The 24,465-nt window shown below is 37.8% G+C and overlaps 1 protein-coding gene across 1 annotated transcript in view; it reads left to right on the top strand.

Moving 5' to 3' along the window:
* The window catches only part of LOC128856603 (uncharacterized), a 43,980-nt gene extending 20,166 nt beyond the window's left edge, over positions 1 to 23,814 (top strand). The window contains exons 6-13 of the mRNA XM_054091913.1: positions 254 to 516; positions 658 to 886; positions 2,265 to 2,459; positions 7,975 to 8,037; positions 8,144 to 8,256; positions 8,379 to 8,459; positions 12,053 to 12,465; positions 22,683 to 23,814. Of these exons, the coding sequence (XP_053947888.1) occupies positions 254 to 516; positions 658 to 886; positions 2,265 to 2,459; positions 7,975 to 8,037; positions 8,144 to 8,256; positions 8,379 to 8,459; positions 12,053 to 12,465; positions 22,683 to 23,708 (2,383 nt within the window). The 3' untranslated portion in view covers positions 23,709 to 23,814. The remainder of the gene's footprint in view (positions 1 to 253; positions 517 to 657; positions 887 to 2,264; positions 2,460 to 7,974; positions 8,038 to 8,143; positions 8,257 to 8,378; positions 8,460 to 12,052; positions 12,466 to 22,682) is intronic.
* The last annotated feature ends 651 nt before the right edge of the window (positions 23,815 to 24,465 follow it).

The raw sequence follows: 24,465 nt of genomic DNA, 5'->3' as shown, positions 1-24,465 counted from the left end.
AAGCCAAACAATCTCCTCCGTCAAGCCAGGAATGTTCCAAAACACACTGGGTGAGCGGTGGATTGGTTTGATTCGCGCTTTAGAAATACTGATATTTATTCTACTGTATTGCCGGGAGCTGAAACACTTAACACACACGCTTCAATCCTTGAAACACATTCCTCAAAACACTTTCCTTCATCATAAAAATAAATACATATTGTGGCCAACCAAGTACTTACCAAAATTTTCACAACTTTTGTTCTCTTTTCAGTATTATTACAAGTCCTCAATATGGCGCACATCCCGACGGTCTAGTTGTTGGACATCCACAAGGTTTTGGCCCAGGTGTGCCACCGACAGGTGCTAACGGCGCGCCACGTTCACCACAAATGGAACCAGTCGATTTCAGCGGGCCACCCCGACCTCTTGGCTTCGGGCTGGTCGGACATATCGGCGGTCCACGGCCATACAGTCGTGAGTCAACACCGGACAGTGGTGGCTCCCATTATATCGATAGTTATCGTGATCCTAGTGGTAAGTATCAAAGAGATTTAAAGACTTTTTGGTTTAATGTAAGGTTAACGTCCCCCCCTCCCCTTTTACTTGCTAAGTACTAATTTTCTTTCAAAAATGTATGATGTTTTTTCTTCCTCCACTTACGTATTGGTCAACTAGGCTATTCACCTCATCCTGGCTATGGTATGGTTGTACAGTCTGATTATCCCCCAGCCGGCTATCATGGCTACGGTCCAGCCGCATATCAATGTAGCAATCCTTATGCGACTGCTGTCGGTCCCGGCGGATATCCGACACCAGTGTCGGGCGGCTACTCACCCAGCCCAGCGTCGTGTTACTCCATGCCTCCACCACAACACATACCGCAACATGAGAAGACAAAGGATAGGTTAGTCGAATGGCAAGTCAAATCACTTTACTACTAACAGCTACTTTATTACTACTATGCTTAGCAGCTACTTACAACCATTTTTACTAACACTTTGAATATACACACACATGTGTGCATATGTATCTTCTATGTATGTATAAGTGGTATTGCATGCAAGATTTCCATTCACTGCAAATAGTTCGACCAATCCCTTTGGACGACTGGTATTGGCACAGGACACAGCGATCACCGGAAAGGACACTAGTCTCGTTATTAAGATAATGAAAAGAGCACAGGCAAGTGTCCTTGCCAACGATGTATGTGCACCCGTTCGGGTAGGAGGACGTTGAAATGGAAACTTACATACACGAGCATTATGGAAAATATTAAAATATGCAATAATGACACTTATCAGACGAGTTTTGCATTCACAAAGGGCCATTGTGTGCTGTGACGTTGTCGAATGTCGGCAACGATAATGAAAACGAGTGATGATGGAAGCTGTTGAGAATGAAGAATCGCCGGTGAATTGCGTCCTTTCTGGTAGATTTTAATATTTATAAAGATGTGTGGCCCCCAAATGGCAGAGTGGCAATAAATTGAAATTACTAACAAACGAGCGCGCACATGCCGGACAGGTGGCGCTAGATGAAAACTGAGGGCACGTCAGATGCAAGAGAAGATTGTTTGTTGAAACAAGTATATGTGAGTTGATTATGCCAATGACAAAATGTAGTCCTTTAGCAACGCAACTACTTTAAAGCGACTGAATGCTTTGACGATTTGGTAAAGCTGTTTTGATGTTAGTCAACTTAGAGATTATGAGCAAAAGTTACTGGCAGCTGCGGACCACCCGCATTGGTCGTTTGTTCGATAGCAATTGAGATCCAATTTGATAGTTAACTTTTCGAATGATTCAATACATACTCGTATTGCAGTTGCTTTTGTCTCTATTCGAATTGCGCGCGGCAATATGAACGGCAGTCGGTTTGCTTAAACTTTTAAGTGCGCACCCAAGTGTATGCTGACGAATTGATAGTTGGATAAACGGGTTTATCAGCTTTACTTTCTACACTGACTCTCCTTTTCTTCAAGTGCGGTCTGCTCATGCTGTTGCCAATGATAAGTTTGCAATTTGCTAGATAAATTTATCAAACCAAAGCATACTTTCAATACTCAACTTTAGAAGAAAACTTATTTGCTATTACCGATTAATTTCACCCATCAATTGTCATTGTGCCTGGGTTATGTGCCTTCGAGAGAGCACGAAGTGCGGTGGGATTGGTTAGTTTACAGTTTTCATTGCATGCCTGCTTGCTTTGCTGCTCTATTTTTCATCTGCTGTATGAGTTAAAATGGATTGTTTTTTGTAATATTTCTAAACTCTTCTCAACAGTTTGACGGGCTGCACGCGTAGCGACCGCAATCATCTGCAGCCACACTCGCAAGAACTGAAATGCCCCACGCCAGGCTGTGACGGTTCAGGTCATGTGACCGGTAACTATTCATCCCATCGCAGTCTATCGGGATGCCCGCGCGCCAATAAGCCAAAGAGTAAGCCACGAGATGGGCAAGACTCGGAGCCGCTAAGGTGAGAATTACGTAATAACTAACTTATTTTTAGTGAAGAGGTTTTGGTAATCGACGCGTATCTAACTATGAGTCAGAATTTCGCTAGATCCATATAACTGTAGATGTATAAGTATAAAGGTACCTAAAACCAAATGCTAATGATTCATGGCTAGGGAATAATAATCTTCGATTGTAGTGACACAAATTGTAAGCGGCTAATTTCGTTTAAAAATAACACAAAAATATTTTTAAAAAGTAAAGCTCAGTCTAGTCAATGGTAACTATTTCTTAAGCCTTTGACGAAAAAAATTACAACCATCATTAAAATAGGACCGAATATTTAAATATAACTCATTGTATTACAACAAAAACGATATAACTTGTTTTTTAAAACTTAAAAAAAAAGTAATAATAGTTATGCAAATTATTTAAATGATTCCCAACTGATTGAGATTCTCAATAGGGAAAATGACCATTGAGATAAATTTTTGTGTTTTATTAATTAGCCTTTAGATACAGAGATTACTTAATAAGAGAGTTTAACTGGTTTTAGAAACCATAGACCGAATGATTGTTTTGCACGAGAGACGACTCATCCCATTATCGTTAAATTATTGTAAATATTTTTATTTCTTAATAAAGGTTGTCAAAAAAGTCTTGCGGTATTTTTATTGAATTTTCAATTGTTCATAAAATTGGTTATAATAATGCGATTTAAGTCAAATATGCGCCGTTTTGTTCGATGACGAGTTCCCAACGAGATGCCTATTTCATAATGCCCCTCTTATAGTAGCTCGCTTCCCTATTGTCAAAAAACTCGGAGACCCAATTTTCACAGGACTCTCTTGTGGACAACTTCCGACTACCAAGCTCGTTCGCCATGGACAGAAATAGGTGGTAATCACTTGGTGCGAGATCCAGACTATACGGTGGATGCAAAAGAACCTCCCATCCGAGCTCCCGGAGCGTCACCAAAGATGTGTGTGGCCTGGCGTTGTCCTGATGGAAGACATTTCGGCCTCTGTTGATCAAAGATGGCCTCTTCTGCATGAGTGCTGCATTCAAGCGGTCCAGTTGTTGGCAGTACAGGTCCGAATTGAGCGTTTGGCCATAGGGGAGCATCTCATAGTGGATGATTCCCTGCCAATCCCACCAAACACACAGAAGAACCTTCCTGGCCGTCAATCCAAGCTTGGCCACCGTCTGGGCAGCTTCACCGCTTTTCGACCCCGACCGTTTGCGCTTCACGTTGCCGTAAGTGACCCACTTTTCATCGCCAGTCACCATCCGCTTCAAAAACGGGTCGATTTTGTTGCGATTCAGAAGCGATTCGCATGCATCCATACGGGCAAAAATGTTTTTTTGCGTCAAGTCGTGTGGCACCCATACATCGAGCTTCTTTTTGAATCCAAGCTTCTTCAAATGGCTTATAACGGTTTGATGATTCATGCCCATCTCTTGGCCGATGCTACGGCTGCTACTATGCCGGTCTCTTTCGATCAATTCAGCGATTTTATCGCAATTTTCGACGACAGGCCTTCCGGACCGTGGCGCATCTTCGATCACCTCTGCACCAGAACGAAAACGTTGAAACCATCGTTGTGCGGTGGAAATGGAAACTGTATCGGCTCCATAAACTGCACAAATTTTATTGGCAGCATGAGATGCATTTTTGCCTTTATCGTAGTAGTACTGTAAAATATGCCGTATTTTCTCTTTATTTTGCTCCATGTTTGCGACGCTATAACTCACGAACGACTAAAAACAAACAAAAATTAATCAAACACGTGTTAGCACGTGAAAAGAGCTTTCCAAAAAGCTCTAGCGTGAACCGATGCGACGAATACAACTAGAACTACGCGCTTGCAAAGACAAGCTTGCGGAAATACCGCAAGACTTTTTTGACAACCATTTCAAATTTTGTATATTTTACTTTTATCTGCAATAAATACTATTACTGCTACTACTAATCAGAATTTTTAGTTATGCAAATGCCGTTGATTTTTGACAATTTTTTGCATCTTCAAAGCACAAATATTAATTATAAAAATTTAAAAAGTATTCAAAATGAATCATCAATATTGTTTTTGAATTTTATTTTATACTTTTACTTTCTATACTTACTAAATAAAAGAATTGTTTTGAGTAATGGAAATATTTATTTAGACCTTCACGCGCTCCATTACTTGTCGGTTTACCGCAGCTGCTCAGTACGCAATTGTCCATTACAATTGACGTACGATGCCATTTGCAAATATTATAAATCTTCCGATAGAGTGATTACTTTTGCGCCACATAAATATATGCCAAAATGCTCAAAATGGCATATGAAATAGATTTAAGAATATCTGTTAGTACGTCTGTCCGTTGGTGCACAAGAAAATGAGCTTTGAAAATGAGCAAAGTCGAAATGAAATAGAACAACAACTGCGCTCAGTTCGATATATGTAATTAAAGTTTCAATTTCGTCCGTCCGACGGTATGTGAAACGAATGACTCAGCTAAAAGATGCGATATCTTAATGAAACTAAGCAGAAATAAATGGTCTTCCAAAAGGCGCGCCTAGATGTTCTTATAAAATAAAATATGTACAAATTTAGATTTTTTCGGGTTTCACTATTTTTATTCAATACGGCTCTTAACAAATATATGTGAAAAATTAAATCATATAAAGGTTCACCATGAGCACGTCTACAGGTAGAATCAGCCAAACAGTCGATTCATAACTGCCTAATTGTTGAGAATGTCAAAATATCGATAATGGAGGTTATTCAGCAATTCTGGGCGCTACCGCAGCAATATTTGAATATTGAATATCTAGTTTTGGGTCTGCCTGTCCTTTTTCTATTCTCAACAGAGCCAGTTTCTTCAAAGTCTTTCACCAACCTTTGATTTGTCGACTCACTCGGCCGATTATTTCGTCCGAAAAATTCACAAATTTTGCGATACGTTGCTCTTAAAATTCGACCATTTTCATAATATGTTTCAATAACTTTAAAGGGTTGTTGTAACATGTAAAATTGTACATCTGTCTACTTTATAAATGTCAAAGATGACATAAAAACAGGTACCGTCTAGCAATTATTCACTACAGATATCTAAGCGTCAGTTTTGAAAGACTCTTCATTTTATAAGTTTATAAGTTCTATGAACATACTTTTTCTAGTATTTAGTTTTCTATTTATTCTATTAAAAATATTTGAAAATTCTAGCTAATTTTAAGTAGATTGTTTTTCAATCTTCTGCACCATAGCTACAGTAAGTCATAAACACCCAATTAAATGGCTAAAGTAAATAGGCAGATATAAATTCTAAAAACCTGTTTCACCCCTTAGCAATATATATATAAGGGGAGATTTTTTAAAAGCTATAGGAAAGTGTTTCAAAAAAACACACGTAAAATTCAGAATCATTCATTTTTATTTAAAGCGATAGTACAGTCCATATAATTTAGTGTTTGAAGATTATATCATGCAAATGCTGAGCGCGACTGCGCTTCAAATGGTCCATCTGCTTAGTCCAATTTTGGCATACTCCAATGTTTCGGCCGGTATCTCACATATAAATGCTTTAATGTTATCTTCCAATGCGTTAATTGAACCAGGCTTATGTGAATAGACATGAGCTTTAGCATAGCCCCTCAAAAAATAATCTAAAGGCGTTATATGGCACGATCTGGGTGGCCAATTGACAGGTCCCGAATATGAAATAAAATGTTCACTGAACTGGCCTCTCAACAAGTCCATTGTTACGCGTGCTGTGTGGCATGTGGCACCGTCTTACTGATACCACATGTCATGCAAGTCAATCTCTTGCATTTTGGGCAAAAAAAAGTAGGATATCATTTCACGGTAGCGCTCACCATTCACAGTTACGTTACGATTCACAGCATCTTTGAAGAAGTACGGTCCAATGATGCCTCCAGCCCATAAACCGCACCAAACTGTGACCTTTTCTTGCTTCACACCAAAATCGACAATTCTGCTTATTTACGTACCCATTGATCCAAAAATGAGCTTCGTCGCTGAACACAATTTTTCGATAAAAAAGTGGATCTTCGGCCAACTTTCCAAGAACCCATTCACCAAAAATTCTGCGTTGCGATAGGTCGTTCGGCTTCGATTCTTGCACCAGCTGTATTTTGAAAGGCTTCACACCTAAATCCTTTCGCAAAATTGTCCACGTTGTTGAGTAACAGAGACCCAATTGCTGCGGCGACGAATCGATAATTGATGGCCATCATTAACACTGGCCGATACAGCTGCGATATTTTCTTCAGTTCGCACTCTACGTAAGCGTATGGGTGGTTTGATGTCCAATAATGTAAATTTGGTTCTAAATTTAGTCACAATAGCTCGAATATCCGCTTCAGTGGGTCGATTAAACTAACCATAAAATGGAAGAAGCGCGCAATAAGCTTTCTGAACAAAACACGCATTTTTATAATAAAAATCAGTGATTTGCAAGCGTTGTTCGTTTGTAAGACGATTCATGGTTAAATTATAGACCAAACTGAAGATGTTTGACAGTGAAACAAAACACGAAACGTGCGGCAGCTGTTTAAACCAACTGTTTAAAAAGATAATAGCTAAAAAATCACCCGTATATACAGTATATACATTTATACAATTAGTCCCTTAAGTAGGTACACACTTATCTGTAATGCTCTCGCTATTGATGCTTTGAAGTAAGCAAATTATAATAAAATGGTGTTTTATTCACACGAAAGGAACATAAAACCCAACTTCAATACAGAAATTTGCAGAAGTAAAAAAAAAGAATTATTGCATCTTAAAATTTAAAAATATATTACAAAAGCAAATAAAAAACATTCTTAAAATAAAATCCTACCATTTGATTGGATTACCATTGGACTTATTTACGCAGTTAAAGTATTGATTTATCGTAGTTTTCACTTACAGCTCACGTTATTTTACGAGTATTCTACTCTTCTTGAAGAACATTTCTTAATTGTGCTTCATTTCGTATTGAATGTTTGCGTAAGCTTCCCTTAATTGTTCTGTTGAGTTTATCCGGTGATTGGAGCGGTGTTATCAGCTGTTTTCGCGCATCGTACATTTGTATAAAGCCATTCTCGTACAATACCACCATGATCAAAAGGTTCGCGGAATATATTCAGAAAACTCAAAATATAAATTTATTCCTCAAAAGTGATGTCATCGCCTTCAAGTGCAACCACTCGTGCCAGTGTTTAGTACAGCTCTCGAAACATTTAAATTTTTGTGAAAATTCTGATTGAACAGTTTGCAATTTTAAAATTAAAATTAAATTTTTTTGATTTTTTCTTTTAGTTTGAACATAGTTTAAAACTTCGAGAATAAACTAAATTTTCTGAAAAAATGAAATTAATAATAAAAGTTACTTTGAATAAAATTATTAAAATTAAATAAGAAGCAAATAAGTTGCCAAATCTTCTCATTAAATCCCTATGCTAGAATTATGGAACGCCTTATATATGTGTTTGTTCTCCAAATAATCCTTGGTCTTAACACAAAACTTGCGTTCCATTTCAGATGTCCCATTCCTGGCTGCGATGGTTCTGGTCACTCTACTGGCAAATTCTTGTCGCACAGAAGGTAAGCACTATACTTACAAAACCTACTAGAAGTCATGCCCCTTCAACTATTTCCTTACATACATATAATATTTATCTCTTTATTTATCTTCTCTATGTCTTTGCAGCGCTTCTGGCTGTCCCATCGCGAATCGTAATAAAATGCGCGTACTCGAAGCCGGCGGCACCGTAGAACAACATAAAGCCGCCGTCGCTGCAGCGACTGCAATGAAGTTTGACGGTGCGTATGCTCAACATTTTGGTAATGTCTTACAAACCAACTTAACAACAGCGGCACACAGAACTAACCCTCGACATTTGTTTTGCTTTCGTTGTTGCTTGTTTCTCTCATTTCACCTAAAGGTTGCGGCAGTGCTGCTAGTCAGAGTATGAAGAAACCGAAGTTCGATGATGTTACAATGGTCTATCCGAAAGGCTATACAGGTAGGCAAACCACAAACACACTTAGTAACTTTTTGTAAATATTTCTTTTTAATTTCGAACACCTATTAAAAAGTACATAAAATCACTTTATAGTTTCGGTTTCATATATGTGTGCGTGTGCTAACAAATTTAAAGATATTTAAGTTTTTATGAATTTTAATTTATGAAAAAAAATTATTTCTTTTACTTCGTAAAAAGTAGTTGTGACTTTATTTATGTACTTAATTTTATTTTAATTTTCTTATAAGCAATTAACTCGTTATTACAAGCCTACAACAGACATAGCAATTCCAGTTATTGTATGACCTTCTCCACTATTGTTCTAATCAAACATACAAAAAAAAAATTCTAATATTCATTTCTAATTATTCTCTCATTTTCTTTCTTTTTCTTATTCGTTTCGTTTCATGTGGATAATTTGTGTTTAGATTATGCGACGTTTTGTATCGGTGCCGAATATCTGCTATAGAATGAAAATTTTGATTAGCAAAACTAAACTAATACTATGTATAGTACTATGTAACAAAAGACAAGCTACGTAGCACAAGATTTTTCAAATATACATTCTGTTCTGAAATGAAAATTTGCATTTGAAAAACTTTTGCATACAAATATTACACACAGTACCTTATCTAACAACATTTTTCCGAAAAAAAAAACCGAACCATATTGAATCACCTACCCACCGATTGAATGACATGAAGAACAAGGTAAGCTCTTATGCGCAGCCCCATTTTTTTGTTATTTTTATATGCTTACATTCATACTTTTTTGCTATGTTACAAAGTGTAACAAAATTTTGTGGAAATATTTTGTTTTAAGCTATGCACATTAAATATTTATTCGTGTTTTAAAACGCGAAATAGTATTCTGAAACCACTTTTGAATAGGTAAATGGATGAAGATGAAATAAGTTATTTTTCAAACGCAGCTTCTTTAGCGCGAAGGTTGTGACATTTGCATTGCAACGATTAATTTCTCTCTTGTGGTCTCTCTCTTTCGGTTCTCACAGCACTGTATTTTTTTGTTGTTGAAAGAGAAATGCCTGAGTGCGTTACACAACAGTAACTCCATGCAGAATGATAGATCTCCACGTTCAGCTATCCAAAGAAAATGGTGAGAGTAACTACGGCTGACACATCACTGGGGGCTTGGCATCATAATTCTGCCCATTTATATCACTCATATTCACACACATGTCCAATCACTGGATGTTCAAGCAACAACGAAGTAGGGACTTTAGCTGTTTCTAGAGAAAAGAAGTAGGGAGAATTTAATTATGCTAAAGAATTCAGGAAAGAAATAATTTTAATGGAAAACACAGATTTTTAAAATACTGCTTGTGAATTGTTCATGGGTTCTTAAAGCGGTAAACCAACTATCACTTTAAGCTAACCTGTTGCATGCCATTTGCAAAAATTATAAATCTTCCAATAAATTAATAATATATTGTATATGCAAAAATTTTTACTCTCTAATTTGTCTGAAATCTAATACGGAAAGGACGATTCAGATTGATCTCTCTATTTACTAAAATTTAAACATAAAACTAATACAATCCAGCAAAAATATTGTGCAATGGTATTTTAGGTAATACACTAACAGTATTAAGAGTTTTAAATTTTGATTGTAAACTAAGTTAAATCCCTCAGTAGAGCTTTTTAATAAAATAATATTTTTTTTTTCACCATAACCAAACATTTACCACACTTTTAGTTCATATATGGGCGCTATTGACAAAACAACATATCTCGACTTGGCCGCAAGTGCTTAAATGCTGACTTAAAAAATGGTGTAGTAATATACCTGTATGTATAATTTTTCTTTAAAGAGCGGGAGCAAAGCTATTAAAGTCGAATAAATTATTTTGGTGAAAATTCACAAACATGCACACTTTTAAATCAGAATTTCTATTTTCAAAAGATTGTATTGAGACCACAAAATAGTCGAATACTCATATAAGCCTCTTATCAAACCAGTTTAGTGTTATCCTTGTAATGCAATTTTGTTTAGTAGTAGCGCAACTGCGTTTTGTAGTAGTTTTATTATTATTATTATCATTTTAGAAGATAATTAGTACAATCACTTCATATGAATTAATTTCTAGTACATTTTGTTTACATTTTAAATTTTGGTGCATTTTGCATTTTAGAACAACGCCTTTTGGAATGTTTGCTAAATAATACTTTTACTAAAATATTTTCATACTAAGTCAAACATTTCAAATTTTAGTACATTTTTAGAGCAATACATTTTAGTATATTTTCCGACCAATGTCGTTTGGCATATTTTTATAAAAAAGTACTTTAACTAAAATTTTCATACTAAGTCATTAATTTGAAGTTTTAGTACATTTTTAGAACAATGCATTTTAGTATAATTTTAGAACAACGCCTTTTGAAATATTTTTAAAACAATACTTTTACTAAAAATGTTGCATACCAAGTGATACATTTCAAATTTTAGTAAATTATAAAATTTGGTACATTTTTAGAACAATACATTTTAGTACATATATTTCCCGAACAGTGGCTTTTGGCATATTTTTTAAGAGTACTTTAACTAAAAATTTTGCATGCCAAGTCATTAATTTGAAGTTTTAGTACATTTTTAGAACAATGCATTTTAGTACAATTTTAGAATAACGTCTTTTGGCTTCATTTTAAGGAGTACTTTAACTAAAAATTTTGCACTAAGTCATTAATTTCAAGTTTTAGTACATTTTTAGAACAATGAATTTTAGTACAATACAATTTTAGAATAACGTCTTTAGGCATATTTTGAAATAATACTTTTGCTAAAAATGTTGCATACCAACTCATACATTTAAAATTTCACTGCATTTTTAGAAGAATGCAGTTTAGTATATTTTTAGAACAATGCCTTTCGGTATATTAATTTAACTAATTTTTAGTAAAAGTATTACTTTATAAATATAATAATGTTCATAATAAATAATAGTTAAATTTGTCCTGTTTTACGCTTATAATAAATTTTTTTTTAATTATTTTTTCTTTTACTTAGAAAAATTAGCGCAAAGTTCTAATGTAATAAAATACTACATGTACAATAAATAAATCAAAAAATATTGAGTATCACATATACACCTTAAAATCACCAGTATATTTCTAGAGCGAATTCCATAATAGTATCAGCAGCGACACCTCTTTTACGAGGGCGGAAACTGATTCCCACACCCAATATATAATAAATAAATAGATCAGTATAAAACGTTCCATGCGTATAGAGATAAATAAATCACAATAAACTAAGACGCATTAGGATAAGCGAATTAGTCAACGAAAAACCCAGCTTAGAAGAAAAAATAACACCAATTTTGTCCCTTTTCTAAATAAACAAATTCAATTGCTTTCTCTCTACGTTAATTCAACACTTTCAAAAAATGGCTTAAACTCAGCCGTCAAGTATACTTTTTACTTTGGTATGCTTAGATTTTAGCACACGCGCACATAATTATTATTGTTTTTTCTAACATTCTAAAAATTGCAAATTACACTAATACACTAAATAAAAAATAATGTTGAAAATTTATTTATTTTATGTCCAAACTTTTACTTCCGCTCTACCCTTAGGCATCGAAATGATGATGGGCGGTGTTGGCTCCGCAGTCTCCTCTTCTGCTTCCATATCTAGTAATATAAGCAACGGCAGCAACAACAACGCCTCGGTCGTTAGTTCCACTGCTGCTCTGGGCAATGTCTCTTCGTCCGTCGCCGGCACAGCTACACTGCCAGATAGTCTGCAAGGCAACAATACTTCCAACAACAACAGTAACAATCCAAATAACACAGCGAACAATAACAATATCAACAACAACGTGCCCTCAACAAATGGCGGTAATGGCAGCGGTGTTGGCGAGGACTTGAACACACTCGAAGCGGAGATATCGGAATTGCAACGGGAAAATGCACGCGTCGAATCACAAATGATGCGTCTCAAGTCAGACATTAATGCCATGGAATCACAGTTGAACACCAGCGATAGGGTACGTAGACTCAGGTTCGTTGAGGCAAACAAATATAAGTAACAATTATAAGTATGTACGATTTTTTTCTATTATTGTCATAATCGAAACCCCCATACCTCATACATGCCCCGAATACAGATCGCTTTTTAAAAGAAGTTTAAATTAAAGGTAGGAAATTTAGCAGAAAACTGTTTTAGAAGAGAAGCAAAATAACTAACCCAATGAGTTCTAACCCATCGATCCCTGCTCTACTCTGAAAGCCTATTTAGGATGCCGTGTCTACGCTTTAATTGCTTACGCTTCCATATCCAACCAAATAAGCATTCTTCCATAGGTTTATTAATCACATATAAGTATGTCATAGTATTTGTTTGTTTAAATTTGTTTGCCTGTATCTGTGAATTTGTGTATTACTTTGTTTATAAACTTCTTATTACAGTTTTCAAGGACGTCGCCGAATTTTCTAAAACAAAAGTGCATAGCTTCTACTACAACAAACGAACTCAAGCCGGAAACAGGACATAGAAAGTCGACAGACAAATAGACAGACAGACAGCCATACGCTAAACACTGGCAAACAACAGTGTGAGCAAAAGAGATAGGTAGCAAAAATTATAAAAGCAAAAAAAAAATATGGCTTTCTCGGCGGCTGGCAAAAGGCGCAACAACTTTCACACCAAAACTCAAAACTTGGAGTTTTCCAACTTTTGCTCGGCGACCGCTAACTTTTGCTTTTGCCTAGTAACTACGCCAGCTGCGATGCCGGCGTCGGCGCTTAACCCAAACACCAAACATAAAGTTCTAATTTTTTCTTGCTTGCAACTTTTGTTATTTAAATTATTACCAAAGTACAAAGGCATATACGTATTCACACTCAATAGACAGACAGGCAGTTAGATGAACGGACACACAGCGGCAGTCGGTCTCCGAAAAGTGCTTGGAAATTCCTGTGCTCCTGTCTAGCTTGGCAATGACTCATATTTTCAGATTCCATTACTGCCAGTTCTGCGCCCACTGTCTCCTCCACGCGCTGCTTTGGTACTCTCTACTTAGCTCAACTTTTGCGCTTTTATCAAAGTTTATCAATTAATTTTTATGAAAAGTTCTTGCACTTTTCTCCAAACTTCCGCGACACGTTGCGCTGCCGTCTTGCTTTAAACACTTTCACACGCTTAAGTCACGCGCTAAGTCGCTGCGGTTAATGTACTCGCACCGTTGCCGCCAACGCCGCCGCCTACGCCAAAGCCAACGTCGGCGCTAGCCACGAGTTTGTGTCTGAGCTGTTTCGGTTTGGAAAATTTGGAGCAGAAAAGTTTATAGTCTAACAACCAAAGTTTTGCATTCGTCATCGTATTAAAGTTTTGGCGTAAAGTTATTAATAGCTTATGTACTATATATCAAAGTCCCACTTCTGGGTCAAGTTGTTTGGAAAGTATTGAGTTCTGCTTGCATGCCATTTAGCGGAAAATTTAATTTTGTGAAGTAGATTTTCTTTTTTTCAATACATTTTGAAGAACCTCGGGGGATCGCTGGCCCAATTTGTCTATAACTTTGTTCTCACTTTAAAGTGTCCTTTGACTCTCTTCGCTCTCTCAGCAATCCGTCAACTAAAATATGTCAATTACGCAGCAAGTAATTTATGTAAAAATTACAATTCGAACTCAAGCACCTTAAACTTGGCTACACAATTTCGGAATATCAACCGACCTTTAAATATATCGAACCGAGATTTTCATAAGTGCTTCGGAGAACGAAAATACGTTTACCGTCGCTATAAAGTGATCTAAAACGTCAGAGATTAGTTGCGAGAACGGCCTTAAGGCTGGAGGATTATCCATGACAAATATCGCATTTTCGAACAAACATCACCAGGAGACAACCATTTCCTATAGACCTTGTGCCAAATTTCATTCCGATCTCAAAACCTTCTATTCTAAAAATAACTTTGTGGCTAAACTACCCTGAATATGGATGTGCCTCCTCCGACTTTTAAGGAAATTAGTGTATCTCCAAGGCAATGCAAATGCAACAAAACTTGTAAACAGAACAGATTTTGTTAATTCAAAACTCCCCTCTCTTGTAGATAGGCAAACTACGTTCATGGTCGATAGCCCCAATTCAAAACATGCTCATTAATGTCGATCTTTTTGATAGCACAGCGTCAAACTGGGTACTAGACGTACAAGTGTTTCGGGAAATGGGGAAACAGACAAATGTGCCGGGATATAGTCTTAGTCTACAGACTTTAGTTAATCGTATGCAACTTTTACGGGGTTGCCTATTTTCATAAAATGAAGATCAAGTTGAAGCAGCTACTAACAGTAAGTGAACTAGTCTGGGCACCTCGTGTTCAACTTGACCAACACCCGATGGAAAGAGAACGCAGACCTTACTGAGGGTGTTGAAACTAATTAGAATATTTTGTCATATAACTACCAGGTTTGGAGCATAAAGATTTTTGTAGAAGCCGTTGAGATAAAAAAGAGGTACAATCAATTCAACGCTTCCTCTGTGAATATATATATATATTTATTCCTTTTACTCCATAGTGAAGCATAGGGCTACAACAAAACTCTTAAATCTGTCCCTGTCCAATGACGTATTTTGAACAAGTAGTTTTAAGTAGTTTCTGGAAGACAATGAAGTTTCTATAGCTATAGTTCATTTATCTCTGCCTCCCGCCTTTAGATTAATGCATTTCAAACCTCTAGAGAAACACTTCTTTGGATATATGTAAAGTTTAGGTACAGTCTGGCTAAAAGAGTTGATCGGATAGTAGGGAATACTTACCATCCTAACTTAACCTGGCTTAACAAGTCCTCTGAAAGCCCTTTACGAGCAACTTTGTACTTACATGGCATTTAATCTTAGTATGCATAATTTCAAGGTTATCAATTATCGTCTTCTTCTTCTTCATTGACGCGATAACCGCTTACGCTAGTTTAACAATGCGCGCCAGTCGTTTCTTTCTTATGCTAACCGGCGCCAATCGGACACACCAAGTGAAGCCAAGTTCTTCTTCATCTGATCTGTCCAACGCAGATGAGGCCTTCCACTTCCTCTGCTACCCCCAGCTGGTACAGCTAGCCCTGTAAACTAGCCCTGTCTAGTGTACCGTACCCCGCATCGAACACTTTCAGAGCCGGAACGTTTGTATCCATTCGGACGACATGACCCAGCCAACGTCACTCATTTGGGCATTCAAGAGAAAACTCGTGTAAGGATTGAGATATCTTAATCTCCAAAGCTACATATATTTTTGATTTCAGATAAGTTAAAACAATATTTTTATACATATGTATACAGTTTTTGAAAAACGTTTCACTCTTTTCCGTTTTCCAAACTGATACATTCATCTCATAACAGAAAGTTCGCTGTATGATTGAAGAATCGAGAAAATTGTAAATTTCGCTATTTAAATGCCATATTAAGACCGATTCGCTAACTCCTCAGACGGGTTTAAAGAAAAATGGAGGCATAACTAGGACTATACCACAAAGAACTGTATTGCAGATCCATATGTGCTAGTAAATTGTCACCGCTCACCTCAAAGATGATTGAGAGAAAACTCTCTCATTGCTACTTTAGGAAGTTTTCGGCATAATTCTTCGGGTTGTACTCTTTTAATGAAGTTTTTTTTATATGAAGAGGGTGCAATGCAAAGTACCACCAGAATACTCAAGTAAAAAACATAAGCTCTACTACATAAGTGTCTTCTTTGGTTTATGTATATATATGAGTGTATAAATATTTTTAAAATCAATAGTTTAGATAGGTCTCAGTCGAGTTTTCCCATCAAATTTGTAGTGTCGCTGTTTTTCCTCCATACAAATTTTAGCTTAAGCGTATTTAAGTTGTTTGTAGTGGCGAATTAGAGTTTACAGAGTTTTTGTTAGTCTGCTTTTATTTTACTTAGCCACCGCTTTCAAGCATTTTCTTTTGATAACACGCGATGCATATAAAATTTAGCTTTTAATTTATTTAAAATTCGTCGGGATTAATATTTTACATGCACAATTATTAAAATAATTTTACAATAATAGTGAATGCTAAAAAAAAATTGTGAAATTTTATTTACAAAAAAGTTTTTCTCACATAAAGCTGTTACATTTGAGGCACGAATTAATTAAATGTATTCTTATTCAAAACAAAAATTTAGCAAGTTTAGTACAAGTTTTCTTAGAAACGATATTTACATAAGTATGTACATATCAGAATCTTCAGCTACACCACCTAATATTTGTTTTAATATGTACGATCTATACACAATTCATTTCTTCGCCTTTTTTCCACACTTCCATGCTGGTAACCCTTGGAAATAAATCTTCAAATACCGCATGCAAACATACATATGCAAATATGTATACGAAAATGTTTCTTTTCGCAATCACTGAAGGATAAACTCACGCCCAAATACAAATTACCTAGAAATAGCAAATGAAGTAAACAAATTTCGTAAATGCAATGATGATGAATTGCATTAGCAATTCATGCAAACACACTTTCAATGAGGCAGGCAATCAACCGAGTAGTCTCCTCTAGATATATTACAAAATGGCGTTCTGATGACAGCAAATGATGACTGCCAAGTGGAGACCAACAACGATTTTGGCCAATGAGTGAGCTTTAATGCAATTTGGATGCATTTCTATGCGAGGGCTGTTACTGCTGCAGGCATTCCAGTGCGCCAACATCCCTCGCCAACATGCATACATACATATATGTATGTACTGTGTATTTGTAAAATGTATGTATATAAACAGAGCGAGAGCAGCAATGCAAATCCCTAAAGGTTGCGTGTACATGCGCGTAAAGCGTTGCACTGGAGCCAACTAACAGATCCTATTCCCAGTGGTCACCTATGTATGTACGGGCGTGTATGTATATGTATAAGTGGACATGTGTACATAAACCCCACCTGCTTTCGGAAATCTACGAAGCTTTCTATTTTGTTGTTATTGTTGATACTCGTAGCTTGCATATATTTGTAGACATTCGTCCCTTTTCACTCGTAAACAAATCAACAAATCGCGTTTCATTTTGATTCGCTCCTATTCAGTCGCCCTCATAACGGTAAGTACACCAACAACTCCACCACCAACAACTCACTCTCGCTCCACTCGCACGAGAGTGCTAAACGCATTCACATATACACTCATACACTCATACACGCATACACGCATACATACAAAAACATTCCCAAAAGGGGAGTCACATGAGAATCATTCAACTTTTGCACAACCTTTTGGCCTCCAAAGAGACATTCACGTCTAATACATATTTTACACACATACAAGCATGTTTGTACGAGTATGCATTCTAGTAGGGAGAAAAAAATTACAACAATAAAAGGAGGCGCCGTGTGATTGGAGTGCGCTGGCGCTTAGCCAACGACAGCACAGCATTTTATATGTACGAACATTTCCACACGCTGTTCGGTATGTATCCAAGAGTACCGTTCCAGGACTCCCATCACCGCTAACATAAACAAGTTGGAGGTATGCCATCCCCCGCGACCAGTTGGAGCCACCACCAATGCATCGTGTAGTAATAAAATACCACGATTGTGGACCAACTGCCTGCTAGCTCTTGCATACATTCTCAAACGTACTTACTGCAGAAGAGGGCGTCGCAGAACAATTTTTTCTTGCTTTCTTTCCTAGCGCCACTTGACTATTCGTGAGCATGTAAGTGTTTATTGTTGTGTACAAAAAACTGGTCGATTTTTTCCTTGTTACGTCGCTTGTTGTTATGTCTTTCTTGGACTTTGCTTTTGCTTTTTCTCAGCGTACTTTTTTTAGAATTTTCTTCGGGTTTTTTCGCGTTTCAAATGCTATTTTGCCATTTCGCTCGCACTGCCTTAATGGTCTAGAAAAAATGTCTACCTTCTTCGTTGTTGTACACGTTCATTTTTGTTGTTAGTATTTTTCTCACTGTTGGGTGGAATACTTACTAGGTTTTATTTGGAACATTGGTAGGTGCCTCACTTTTCTGAAGGGTCGTTATTGCGCATCAACGAACCGAACAAAATTGAATTAAATTAAATTCAATTAGATGATTTTATTAAATGATGTGGAAGAATAATGACAGCATGGAATTATGAAGTCCCCTAATTAATGCGGATAATTCATTTTTATTCGCTTTGAATGGGACGTCATAGTGAAATAGGGTGAAGTGGCTGGGTTAGAAGGTGATAGGTGGTTGTGTAAGTCTGTCGATTTTTATACCCACGCACTTGTGCACAAGGATATCATAATTTTGTTCACATACCGGTTGTTTGCCCAGCATAAAGGAATCGAGCTAGATGTAGACATATACGTATATACTAAAATACTCAGAATGATGTGAGGATTCGACCTCATGTCTGTCCGTACGCGCTAAAAATATTATAACAAAAACAATATGGAGTCTTAACAATTTTAGGCAAAGATGGCACTCTAATTTTCGTAATGTGAGCAAACTTTTTCTCTGAAATTGGTGGAGCCACATTTATCATCGTGCGACGTGTTGACATAGGCTGGGGTTTTTGGGTATCCTACGCCGACTAAAGTTGTTAGGGTTTTTAAATAAGACGTGTTATTTTGATATACCAAGAAAAATGCTATTTTTTAATATAAATGATCAGATGTTTATTTCATTATAAAGAGGAAGGTATGCCGTTAATAGTGGAAAATAACATCAGGCAAATGACCACCAAGACCGCGCTTACAGGACAATATCCTTTTCATGAAATTTTCCATAACCGAATTGTAAAGTGGCTGCCCTATGTCCTCGATAGCCTCACGAATTCCATCTTTCAGGTCTTGAATCGACCCTGGGCTGTTAGCGTAGACCTTCTCTTTCACGTGGCCCCAAAGAAAAAAGTCACAAGGCGTTAAATCACAAGACCTCGGTGGCCAATTGTGATCACCCACGGTCCGGAAACTTTTCCCGTAAAAGATCAATGGTTTCGTTGCTTGTGTGGCACAAAAATTCGTTAATCATCTCTCGATAGCGCAATCCATTCACCTGTAGCACCTGTTATTGGAAAACCCTTTAGATAGATTTTTCATGTATGGATGTAGCAGAGGGTGCTGGAAATTGGCCGAGTTTCTTGGATGAGCTTACCGATTATATATAGGTAAAGTGTTGACTTGCTCTGAAAATATTTGATGCGGTACCAGCAGAGGAAGAGGAAGACCTCTCTACGAGGGAAAGATTAGGGGGAGAAGATCTTGGCTTCCCTTGATGTTTCCAACTGGTGCCGATTAGCACGATAAAGAAGCTGGTACAGCATCGAATACTTTCAGAGCCGGAGCGTTTGAATCCCAGCCCAGCCATGGTAGCCGCTTGGATCTCGCTGCGCTATGTCTATGTCGTCGTAAAACTCTTCCAGCTCATTGTTCCATCGCTCGCGATATTCACCAACGCCAAAGTTCCAAAAATCTTCCGCAGAATCTTTCTCTCAAACAGTCCAAGTGACGCTTCATCCGACTTTGTAATCATCCAAGCTTCTGCGCCTTACGTTAGGATGTGCATGATGAGAGCCTTATAGAGTGTTAGTTTGGTTCGTCGAGAGAGGACTTTACTAATCAATTGCCTACTTAATCCAATGTAGCACATATTGTCGAGCAAGTGTTTTCAATTAGGTCAGTCTATATCGCGCGAGCCAACAGTAGATGGACCACGGCGCCCGCTTTTAAGATAAGAAGACAGGTTTGGCCTAGAAGGAATGAGCATAGTACAGTGGTTAGTACCATCACTGGTGAAACGTATGGGATTTCCCTCAAATTTTGTAGATTGAAATAAGTAGTTGACTTCTGTCGCATTTGCAGGAACGAGGAGGAGTGGGAGTTAGAGTGAATTATTACAACAGACAGTGGAACCACCGTAACCTAACCTAACTTATGCTAGCTACTTTTAACACTTCTATGAATCATAAACTTACCCCCAAAATATAATATCCCAAAGGTCAAATTGGTTTTGATCAGAATCATTCATCCAAAGCAAAGAACAAGTTCCGGTGCGAAAAAGCTAGAGTGGCTCAGTGGTTTCACGGTCGGTAGACATGTCGGCGATTGTATATATTCTTGTCTGAGGTCATTGAAAGAAGGGACAAAATGGATAAATATAAGTATTCACTTTAACCGTAAGGTATATTTTATCCTATACTCTTCATATAACCTCATCCATACCCAGTTCTTTTAAGAAATTGGAGATGTGAAATTGTGCCTCTCTTTCGTATCAAGCCGAGATGTTTACTTATTCCTCTCCATGCCAAATGCATTCGGGAAAAAGTGTATCGTAGTCTCTGGGGATGATTTGTATATTCAGCAAGAGTCATTAGACCATATCCGGAGCCTGTGCCGAGAGCTTCGATGTCTGCCTGTGAGCATTCACAGTTTATTTTCAGGCAGAACTCCTATGATTTGCTCTTGTCGCGCAACACTTCTTGTCTTACACTTCTAAGCTCTGATCTATGGAGTGTTGTCCCACCACCAGGCCTTCTAACTATTCCGCCATTTACTACTCTCCCGTCTATTCCCTTGTGTGCCGAGAACTAGTAGTGTTTATCAAACAGATGTCTTCGGGATCCTGCAGGCATACAAAATGCTTAGAGATCGCTGTTGGGAGGGAGACAAAAATATCTTTTCCGATAGTCAAGCTGCGATCAAAGCCCTGCCATCGCCACCTTGCAGCTTTCTTCTAGTCAACTCCTGTAAGGAGTAGATCATACACCTCGAATGTGCAGCAAACATTTTCATCATCTGGATTCCAGGGCATAGGAACATATGGGGAAATTAAATTGTCGATGAGCTTGCCAGGAAGGGATCCACAGAACCGATTTCAATTGTCCCAATCTCAGACATCGGTGTCCCCGTGAACGCTGTTAAAGGGAAATTGCACAATTTCTTTTTTAAATAAGCGCAAGACAGGTGGGGCTCTATCTTATTGCATGCTATCTCAAAAGCGCTTGGCCTCAGTGTACAGTAGACGCTTAAAGTGCAGGGAATTCCCCACCATTCTATTTCAAAAATCATAACGGATGCTGGGTGATCGGACCTGGGACTTCGGAGAAGTTTGGACTTTCAAACAACCCCCATTGCAAAAGTTGTGGCGAACCTACAGAGAGGGAGACTGTTGAACATTTTCTTTGCAAATGTCCAGGTACGGCGGCTAGGCACTTGAAATTCCTTGGTGTGCCTTTTCGGGATATTTGCCAGCTTAGATCACTTTTCTCTCATCAACTACTTCAAGAGCACTGAATGGCGGTAGATGGTTTTTTCTTCCTTTAAGTTTTGTAATGTTTCGCAAGTAGTGGTCTACATTGAGGTATTAAAACGGCACTCTTGTGCTACTTGTAGTGTATCCGTGTACTCTTGCCATCTAAGCTACCTACCAACTTAGAAAAAAATGCTCCACGTTTTTTAATATTTGTAAAAATTTCTTTAAATTCATAATAAATTTTACGCGAATACTAATTACAGTTAATGGTCTGAAGGTACAATATTTATTACCCTTCAAATAAATACAAAGTTTTAAAACTTTATGTGGAAACCTTTCCAGAAAGCTTTAACCTGGTAAAAGCTTAAAAAAAAAAACACTGAAATTAATCAAAGAAATATTTAAACAAAATTTTTAACTATTCTACCTGATTTAATACTTTGGAATATTTTGGTTTCGTATCAACAGAAAAACGCTAGTTTAATCTATTCTAAGCAGTTTGTAAAATTATAATATAAAGCAGCTAGTCACGGCACCAATATTGTATATACATGTTGCATATACATACATGTTGCTATACACATTGTGTATAGGATTACTTCGTCTGTCAAAAATGTTGCCCACTACTTGAATTAACTTTCACAGCATGTTGCTGGCAACATGTCTACCGCCACTATACACTCGAAAGTCATCATCTTTATAACAGTTATATTATCTATCTATTAAATTAATTTATAAAATATATTACGGAAGTGCGGCTATTTATAGCAGTTTTATCTCGAAAATTTTTACGCCATACAAAACCCACTATTGAAGTGTTTAGAAGGAAGCTCACAATCAGCTAGAATGTTAGCATTTCTGGTCAATAAGTCATACTCATTTCTTGATTCATTGGTATATTCTACTCTAGGGCCCTCTAATCTTAAGTGATCAAGTATAATAGAATTGTAACACTCTTTTGCCAATGCATTCAATTAATATATTTCCTCTCTCTCTCTTTCTCTCCCTCTCTTTCTGCTCGCTGTTAATAGGAGGCTTCTCCGCTGAGTACTCATCAACAGCGTGATCTCTCTGCGGTGACTATCAATGCTGGAGGAGCAACAGCTCTTGGTAGCGTCTCCTCCAGCGCCTCAACCGCATCCCCGCTCAACAACCACATTGGCAGCGCCAGCGGCAACGGCAACGGCACCAATAGCACCAACAGCAACGGTAACATCAACATCGGCGGCAACGGTACCGGAAGCAGCAACAACCACCTCTCCAGCACCAATCTCTCACACACCCTCCCCAGCAGTCTCTCCGGCACCATAGGCAGTCACAGTGGCAGCTATTTAACACCACCACCCAGCATTAGCATCAGTACTACCACCTCAGCACCCAGCAGCGGTGGCGCACCCACATCGAGTTCCTATTACGAGAGTTTGCGCAATAACGTTATCACCCTACTAGAGCACGTCCGTTTACCACCTCCTGGCTGCAATAGTGGCGCAAGTATGAACTCAAGCCCGTTAGGTGGTGGCACTGGTGGTAATGAAGTTAACAATGTGAGTAGTACCAGCATAGGTGGGCATCCATCCGACACCATCGGCAACAGTTTATCTGCTAATATTGCTGGCCTACCTGCCACCGCTGAAGTGTTGAGTAATCAACAATTAACTAGTGCCTATGGCGCGCCACATCCACCACATCCCACGCTCATACCTCCAAGTCCACTACCCACAGCTTCTATTGCTCCCACGAATGTTGTTACTGGTGCTGTATCTATGTATGCAGCGCCACCACATCATTTGGCTGGCACACATCCTGGCATGTTGGGACCACCACCGCCACCACCACCTCCACACAGTGGTGCAATGCCACCACATCATCCTTATACAGTACATCATCCAGCTGGATATGCTCACCATGAACCCTTCGACTCATACATATCGAAATTGCAGTCGCTTTGTGTGCCACCTGATGTTTATGCATTACCTGATGATGGCACTCGGCCAGTCTACGATGCCGTCAAGCCCAGTTTGCATCAAGACTACACGCTAATGCCGACGCCGATATAAGCATGGATGAGAAGAGGCAGGGAGTGGGAGAGAGATTACCGGGTTTAATTGCGTTCCAAAAACTAAAGAAATATTTGCATCTACAATATTGATGAAATTTAAATGAGACGGTGAGAAAAAAATTATTATGACACTCGGAAGTAGTGATACTCGCATAGAGCTAATGATGGTTGATGTTGTGGCGCCTGTAGGGAAAAGAGATTGAACGACAGTAGACGGCTAGACGTAGTTATATAGAATATGTGAAGGGCTTTAGATATGCCGTGAGCAAGTATCTATTTAATTTAGGTACATCAATAGGCCTCCTAGGTAATCGAACGAAAATCTTATATTTGAGAAAACTCTACGTACATGGCTTTGGTATGACACCTTGTAAAGGCGCAGCATATACAGAAAATAAATTTTACAATTTATAGACATTTTCAGTGTGCAAAATCATCTAGAAAATTAATATTCTCTTCTTGGTAAGCACATTTTTTCTTCGAAAAGCAAATGGCCGTTAATTGCTCTTACCGTTATTTCATGCGGCATGCTCCATACAGCCAGGTTAAATCTGGACTTGTAATTTTTTCTCCTAATAAACTTGTTGTCAAGTTTGAGTTGTAGGGCAAAGTGGTGCTCATCATATGACATTTCACTAAAGTCATCGGGGTACGGTGAAAGTTTAGATCAACTCTTAAAATTTGTCTTCTGAAGGTCTCGGAATAGTTCATGAGCCTTCCAAGCTATTGTCCTCCGTTTTGTTGCCATAGACTAA

Source organism: Anastrepha ludens, chromosome 3 (genome assembly GCF_028408465.1).
Source record: "Anastrepha ludens isolate Willacy chromosome 3, idAnaLude1.1, whole genome shotgun sequence".
NCBI classification, from domain to species: Eukaryota; Metazoa; Arthropoda; class Insecta; order Diptera; family Tephritidae; genus Anastrepha; species Anastrepha ludens.
The sequence above is the reverse complement of the archived record's forward strand: the minus strand, read 5'-3'. Positions and strand labels throughout refer to the sequence as shown.